The 8,286-nt window shown below is 39.7% G+C and overlaps 1 protein-coding gene across 1 annotated transcript; it reads right to left on the bottom strand.

Annotated features, from left to right (window-relative positions):
* Window positions 1-1,800: 1,800 nt before the first annotated feature.
* On the bottom strand, window positions 1,801-3,832 carry Dhps (Deoxyhypusine synthase). The gene has a single exon (XM_089649700.1). It carries the CDS (start codon window positions 3,699-3,701, stop codon window positions 2,604-2,606), a length of 1,098 nt encoding a protein of 365 aa, XP_089505826.1. The 5' UTR covers window positions 3,702-3,832; the 3' UTR covers window positions 1,801-2,603.
* Between the last annotated feature and the right edge of the window lie 4,454 nt (window positions 3,833-8,286).

Raw genomic sequence — 8,286 nt, 5'->3', positions numbered from 1 at the left:
AATGATTTTTAAATAATATTTAATGGGATGACAAAAGTTAGAAATCATAACACAAAAAATATATTAGAAAAGGTAAAATAATATACAGTACGTATTAATAAATGTCTGTACAACTTTGATGTAAACACTGAATAAAAAATTCCATGAAGTATGATCTTTTTTATGTGAACTACCCATAAGAGTAACAACTGCTCCCAGCTGTCTTTACCCGCGTTTATACAATCCATGCCTCTTCAAAATCCGCATTAATAAATCTCTTCCTACAGCCCCTAGCCTAACCCCCCATGCAGTGCTGCCCAACCGGGTGGCGACATAGCTACACTCCCTTTTCACCAGAGTTTCCCAAGCTTTTTTACCCCGTAGATCACTTGCCAAATATTTGCCTGCCGAATATTGAATTTTCCTAAAACTATTAACGTCCCATGTGATAATCGTTTATTTTTTCGTAAATAGATTCCCTTCCCTTGCCTGTCCAACAACCGGGTGGCGGTATAGTTCCTCTGTCTTTACATTGTGCAGACAGGGGCACCCTTGTGAGGTATTACACCAAATGAAAATGAAGCAGAATAAGCAACGGGAATTTCTTTCTGTAGCTAGCCCTACAGAACTGCCCCTTAAGTTCTTTGTCAGTGCTTATTCCAGTCATTTCTTCTTGTCACATAATTTGCGATACTTCGACGTTCAATTTCCATGGTCAAAATGTCCTCAAACTTAGTTTTTAAGACTGTGTGAAGTACATTTAAATGTTGATAAACGTTACCCTGGACGTTTTTCAAAAACAAGTTGGGGATCTAGGAAAATTCGCAGCTTCCGATGTGCAATGTTTTGCTTCAGAAGGAATGTATATCTCTGTTTATATACCTCAATAAATAACTTTACGAACTTACTGACATGGACCCCCAGCAAGCCGATATCGACCCCTATGGGTCCATATAGACCACTTTGGGAACCTCTGCTTTAAACCATATACGGGCAACCGCCAACCCGCGAGCGGGATCCGGCCCGCAGAGCTATTTCGTCTGGTCCTGATTCATCTCGGTAATAAAAGAAATTAAAAGTTCCAGGGAGAGAGTAAATAATGGAGATGACAAGGTCGCTTGCAATGGCTCCACTCTACCAGTTCATGATCATCACCTCTTGGTCTACATCTACAGTAGGTTACAAGCGGCTGTCGGCGCATGATTTCCCTCCCAGTAGAACGAGGATAACAGATGAAAATCTCGAAAATTCTATGCGATTATCCTTAACCTTTCCCTTACTGTGCTAAAAAAATCCACACGTCCGGTGCTGTGTAGTCAATACACATCTCAAAATAAGCGATTTAATGTTGGAAAAATATGAATATTCATAGCTAATCGCTTATGTTTATTATAAATTATATCAAAAGTGATAATAATTGTAATTTAATTGCTGAAAACATGAAAAACCATCGGCAGATGCTAAAAAAACGTGCGAGGGGTCCACATCTAATGACGGTCCGCGACCAACTGGCTTGCGGCTAGCAGTGCTAGCCGCAAGCCAGTTGGTCGTAGGTATCAATGGTCTAAATAAAAATACAACCGCGGACGTGTGGATTTCTCATGTTACCACATAGCGAACTAAAGCGGGACATCAATAGCGTGTCATTTCCTCGCACACTCTTCGCGTAGCATTGTCACACGGTTGATTGTATTAGTGTATTTGTTTCCGATTTTAACAAAAATCTGATTTTTAATTGAATTTTAAAACTATGTAAAATTTTATTTTTTAATTCAGTGCATAAATGTATAACGGAGGAATACCTAAAATGTGAACCCAGAATTTATTATATTTATAGAGTTATTGAAGTTATTAGAAGCAATGTGTAGTAAATACACACCACAGATAAGGAAAGGTTAAGCAATACCAACGCCAATATTGATAGTCTTGTAATTCAAGTACAAGGCCAATCTCCACACTAAATTCTGTAATCAGTATATAATACATATTAATATTATGTTGTGCATTATATAAATAAAAATAAATATAAAAATAATAAATAATAAAAAGTAGTGTAACGTGTTTTATTATATTTAATATTAATTTATTATGCTTAATAATTTGGTCCGGCCCTTGACTTGGAGACAGAATGATAATGTGGCCCCAGACCTAGGAAAGGTTGCCTATGCCTGCTTTATACTGTAGAGACAGGGCGCTCTTGTGTGGTGTCACATTAAAAAATAAAAGGGAGAGAAAAATAATGTTTAATTAAATGACAAAATTTGCTTCAAGCACTATGTTGACCGGTTTAGGAACAGGTTAATAAGAAATACAGAGGTTTAAGCAAAGTTACATTGTTTCTAATGGGTAACCACATTAAATTTTCAATAATGTTTAATAAGTAAAGTTCTAAGTTCTGTACAAAATAAAGACATAGAATATTTAAAAAATCTAGCTTCAAAAACACTGAGTCGGTAACACCGATGTTGTTCTAGTCAAAGTTCTTTCGGCGGCTCATAAGGCTGGTATCATAAGATTTTGAAGAGATGAAATTATTGGAGTTGATATTGAAGAACCACAAACGCCTATGCAAAGGAGCCGCCATCTGCTGATCCCTGGTCTAGACGCATAATAACGTTATTAAATTAATCTTTTAGTCCGTAATGATCTCTGGCAAACGTTTCTCCTACCAAAAGAGGAAACACCAAACTTGCTTCTGCGTAGATCTTAACTGGATTAGCGTCTTTCTTAATCTTCCCCCAAGACACAGCTTCATCGGGCCTCGCACCTGCGTCACTCCCATCAAACTCTGAAGCTGTATTTAAAAACACACAAAACTCCGCTCCATTACGCATCAAATTTGCATTACAAATATGATGCTTAATTACACCACCACCAAGTATAATCATTCCGGTATTGTTAGCTTTTACGGCCATTGTATTTAGTCTTCGTAAGTCACTTAATATATCAACGATAAGTCCAGGGTTTTTATATGAATGGAAATACATCATATCGCCGAGACTACCGTCTGTTAATGCAGGACTAAACACGGGAATATTATTCTTCCAAGCCCAGTAATGTATCGAGTCTTCGTTATTGATTCGTTCGCCTAAACGTGCGATGATTTTCGACGGAGTCCAAAGAAATCCTTTTGTGTTTTGGTCGATAAGCATTTCATCGAGTAAAGGCATCACCCAGTCTTCGAATTTACAGTAATTATCGTTAGGTACGAGTAAGTTTCCGATTCTATTGATCCCTTTTTCTCTTAAAGCGCTGCCTTTGAGGTTAAAATCTCCTATGTAGGTTGAAGCCAGACATTTTATAAAATCTTCTTCTATTCCTCCTGCCGTTGTCACTATGCAATCCACCATTTTGTGTTGAACTAAGAATCTGATTGTATCCCTAAGTCCTGAAGAAACCATGTTTGATGTGAAGCCTAAGAATATGGTGCAATTACTCTTTCTTTTGATGAAAACATCGTCTTCGTGAACGTCCAGCTTGTCTTCTTCTAAAGGAATTCTTTTGCACTCTATCATTTTTTTTATTTCTTCAACTGCTAGGCCGAAGTTTGTGGCTTGAAATCCTGTGTTTAAATAAGACTGGAGTAACTTGTGATAGTCTAAACCAGAATTCCAATCATACCCTTTTACTAATGGTGTATTTTTGGGTAAATCTTCACTCTTTTGCAACACAGCCAAGGCTGCAACTTCAGGAACTGTGTGTTGTGACTTTTCTGTATCCATTTCAGCGATTTTGATAGTATTATAACGGTAAAAACAGAATTTATTGATGTAAACATACGGTTTGAGAAGTAAATATAACCTACAATTCGGTTCAGCGTGAAATGCGAGCTGTCATATCTGATTGCTGTCAAATATCATCACGACTTTTACTACGGTTTGTGTGTTGCCATAGACAGAATATATATTGCATGGAAAAAAATACTGATAAGAACGAACATTCGGGGTAAGTAGTGACATAATGGGGTACTTTCACAAACCATTGATATGTATCAAAATGTGTGGAAGATTTAAAATTTATTTATATGATTCTGAATTCTATTCATCATCATCAATACCATCATCCTAAAAATGAGTGGGTGAATTTAATATATTAATATAATATTGTTACAACTCTACTTAAGGGAAGTTAATAATTAATATTATTCATGTAAAAGATAAGGAGGAACGAGTACAAAAAAAAGAAGTTACTTAAGTTCGAACACGATTAAAATTTATTTTAAAAAAATGTGTAAAGAAGGGTTAGTCTTAATTTAGCTTAATGATAGTTTTAAATTGTAATTCTTAAATTAATTGTCCTTTTTCTTAATCCTAAATTATTGTTCATTCAATGTCTTAAAAGTTGGGTCACGTTACGAGATAAATATGCAAAGATTGTTCAGGCACTTCCCTTTACGATGATTCTGGAACCGCGTACTCCACGTTCGCACTTATCACCGACAACACGAGCGGCAACTTGGGTTGGATCCGAAGGGCGGAAGTTGTTCAACCTGGGCCAAGGCTCCGGAGGGCGGAGTCGGCAGGCAGCGATTTCTGAGAGGGCAGCTTCCTGGGCGGAAGTCTGGCGACCACTCTGGCTTCCTGGGCGGAAGTTCGCGGGGTTACGGGAGGAGCCTCGGTGACCGCTCCAAGGGGGAGGGCAAGAGGTTTCTCGGCGGACGCGAGATGGTGACTCCTGAGAGGCGAGAGCGTGACTGTCGAGAGGGCAGCCTCCTGGGCGGAGGCCCCTCGGCGACCGCCCCAAGGGGGGCGAGATGATGACAGTCTGACTGGGTACTCTTGACTCGGGACTGTTGGTTGCGGAATCTGTCTTCAGCTGTTGAGGCAAGATGAGAACTGCCGAGAGGGCAGCTTCCTTGCCGACCGCCCCAAGGGGCGGGCGAGATGATCACTCTCTGACTGGGTACTGGATACTGTTTTTGGTTGCGGAATGTGTTGAGCTGCGCAATCCGGCGGCCGTAGCGCACCTGTCGTGGGGTGCTGGAACTAAAGTGGTTCCGCTTTACACCACTTCGGTGCGTTGTCTTGAGTCCATGGCGCTGGCATCGACATTCTCACCGTAGTCGTTATTATTATTTTAAAAGATGCTAAAATGACATTTGTACAAAGCTTTCAAACAATTACAATATGGCCTAGCCTTGGGCGAAGGTTTTTATTGCCGGGTCGCTGGTTTAACAATACACCCATTTCGGATTACGACTTGATGAGGGTCTAGAGCTAAATCTGCCGACTAATGGGTGTATTGCTTGAGTTGGCTTTCTAAATTTTTATTGCGATTTCCGGCCAGGCTCTTTACTAAATACTTAATGTCTAATAATTCGAACTGCCGCCTCCATCTGCGTGTAAAATCACAGAGACAAATGCTGGAGCACGTGTTCGCTTTGGTCTTTCTGTGAATTCAAGTCATGTATATACCTAGGGACATATCAATCGCCCCCGGTTTGTTTGACTTGAATTCACAGGTAGATTATAATTAACTTATAAGCTATTATTAACTTTACTATGGCTACGATATTTGACCTAACAACCTAAATTTAACATTATTACGATATTGGTATTTGCATAGTGTGTGTGTGGGAATGGAACTAGGTGTAGCCTGAATGACTTCTGCTGTGGCCGCTCGCGTAGTCCGGGTGCTAGCTGGCGCCATTGTTCACAACATTCTAAATTGTCTAAAATTAAAATCTTTACCTAAATTAACAAAAAAAACTATATCTAATTTAATATAAAAAAAATCTATACCTAAATTAATAAAAAATCAATACCTAAACTAATAAAATCTATACTTAAATTAATAAAAAAAGCAATACCTAAATTAATAAAACAATCTGTACATAAACTATTACTAAGATGTTTGGGCGCCAAATACTCTTTTGATATGGGAAGTATTAAACCCGGATATAAATGTTATAGAAACGAATAAATGCTGTAAAACATAAATCAAAATTTGAACACTTAAAATTAAACAAAATTCTAAATAACCTGAAAATCTATCCTAGATTCTAACGAGGCTGTGGGCGAATAAATGATTTTACAAATTATGAAAATTGTTCCTCCTTTTGAATTAATTACTCTAATCTCAGGGTCGGGAATCGGAAGTATGCACTTATACTTCTACCAGCCTAAAAGCCGGTAAGCCCCACGTTCAGGGCCGCCAATTGTTATAACTCTACTTCAGGGAGTTAATAATTAATATTATTCATGTAAAAGATAAGGAGGAACGAGTACAAAAAAAAGAAGTTACTTAAGTTCGAACACGATTAAAATTTATTTAAAAAAAATGTATAAAGAAGGGTTAGTCTTAATCTAGCTTAATGATAGTTTTAAATTGTAATTCTTAAATTAATTGTCCTTTTTCTTAATCCTAAATTATTGTTCATTCAATGTCTTAAAAGTTGGGTCACGTTACGAGATAAATATGCAAAGATTGTTCAGGCACTTCCCTTTACGATGATTCTGGAACCGCGTACTCCACGTTCGCACTTATCACCGACAACACGAGCGGCAACTTGGGTTGGATCCGAAGGGCGGAAGTTGTTCAACCTGGGCCAAGGCTCCGGAGGGTGGAGTCGGCAGGCAGCGATTTCTGAGAGGGCAGCTTCCTGGGCGGAAGTCTGGCGACCACTCTGGCTTCCTGGGCGGAAGTTCGCGGGGTTACGGGAGGAGCCTCGGTGACCGCTCCAAGGGGGAGGGCAAGAGGTTTCTCGGCGGACGCGAGATGGTGACTCCTGAGAGGCGAGAGCGTGACTGTCGAGAGGGCAGCCTCCTGGGCGGAGGCCCCTCGGCGACCGCCCCAAGGGGGGCGAGATGATGACAGTCTGACTGGGTACTCTTGACTCGGGACTGTTGGTTGCGGAATCTGTCTTCAGCTGTTGAGGCGAGATGAGAACTGCCGAGAGGGCAGCTTCCTTGCCGACCGCCCCAAGGGGCGGGCGAGATGATCACTCTCTGACTGGGTACTGGATACTGTTTTTGGTTGCGGAATGTGTTGAGCTGCGCAATCCGGCGGCCGTAGCGCACCTGTCGTGGGGTGCTGGAACTAAAGTGGTTCCGCTTTACACCACTTCGGTGCGTTGTCTTGAGTCCATGGCGCTGGCATCGACATTCTCACCGTAGTCGTTATTATTATTTTAAAAGATGCTAAAATGACATTTGTACAAAGCTTTCAAACAATTACAATATGGCCTAGCCTTGGGCGAAGGTTTTTATTGCCGGGTCGCTGGTTTAACAATACACCCATTTCGGATTACGACTTGATGAGGGTCTAGAGCTAAATCTGCCGACTAATGGGTGTATTGCTTGAGTTGGCTTTCTAAATTTTTATTGCGATTTCCGGCCAGGCTCTTTACTAAATACTTAATGTCTAATAATTCGAACTGCCGCCTCCATCTGCGTGTAAAATCACAGAGACAAATGCTGGAGCACGTGTTCGCTTTGGTCTTTCTGTGAATTCAAGTCATGTATATACCTAGGGACATATCAATATAATATAGACAAATAACTCCTACGCGGATCGAGATGGAGAATGTGTTCATCATCATTAAAATAAAATTAAATCTACATCAAGGTAAGGACACACTGAACCCATGTTCGCGATTAAAATATCTGGACAACTTATAATCCCATAGATTTTCTACAAAAAGAGATAGGTACTTGCTGATATCATGCTGGTCACGCGTAACGGCGTAAATTCAATTCGGAACAAGTTGAAAGACAGCGAATCTATTTGAAAATTTCCGTTATCCTAGAATATTTGTTAGGACGGGTTGTTTCAGAAAAGTCAGAATAGTGTTGTTTAACATAATTTAATGAATTGACATTGACTCCAGCAAAAAAAATACTGTTTAAAATTAGTATCCTCGCATTTTGCACTATGCTAATGGAAGTGTAGAACTTTATCAAAAAATCAACTCCTAAATTAGCCCACATAAAACATTTGACATTTCGAAAGCTTTCGATCTCTCGACGACAGTAAAGAGCACAGATGTACCACTCACGTAAATAGTAATTTGGTTTTACATAGAACAATTAAGAACATTCCTCTATTAAAATCAAAGATAATACGTGTAATATTACTAATAAGCCGCGCTAAGCTCGACATTCCAACCAAGCCTAGCTTTAAATCAACCGATATACGGGGCCTTTTTTACCTTAACACAGGAGGCCCTGGAGAAATAATTTCACTAAGGGCCTCTGTTATCTTTGGGGATGCTGTGTAGTGGATCTTTTTAGGGAAAGGAAGTAGAGGAAGTTCTGGGAATGAAAATTTTATTAGGGGTGGGTAAGAATCTAGGAATCTAGGAATACG

Source organism: Hesperophylax consimilis, chromosome 30 (assembly GCF_061612785.1).
Source record: "Hesperophylax consimilis isolate HC1 chromosome 30, BYU_Hcon_1.0, whole genome shotgun sequence".
Classification (NCBI taxonomy): Eukaryota; Metazoa; Arthropoda; class Insecta; order Trichoptera; family Limnephilidae; genus Hesperophylax; species Hesperophylax consimilis.
The sequence above is the reverse complement of the archived record's forward strand: the minus strand, read 5'-3'. Positions and strand labels throughout refer to the sequence as shown.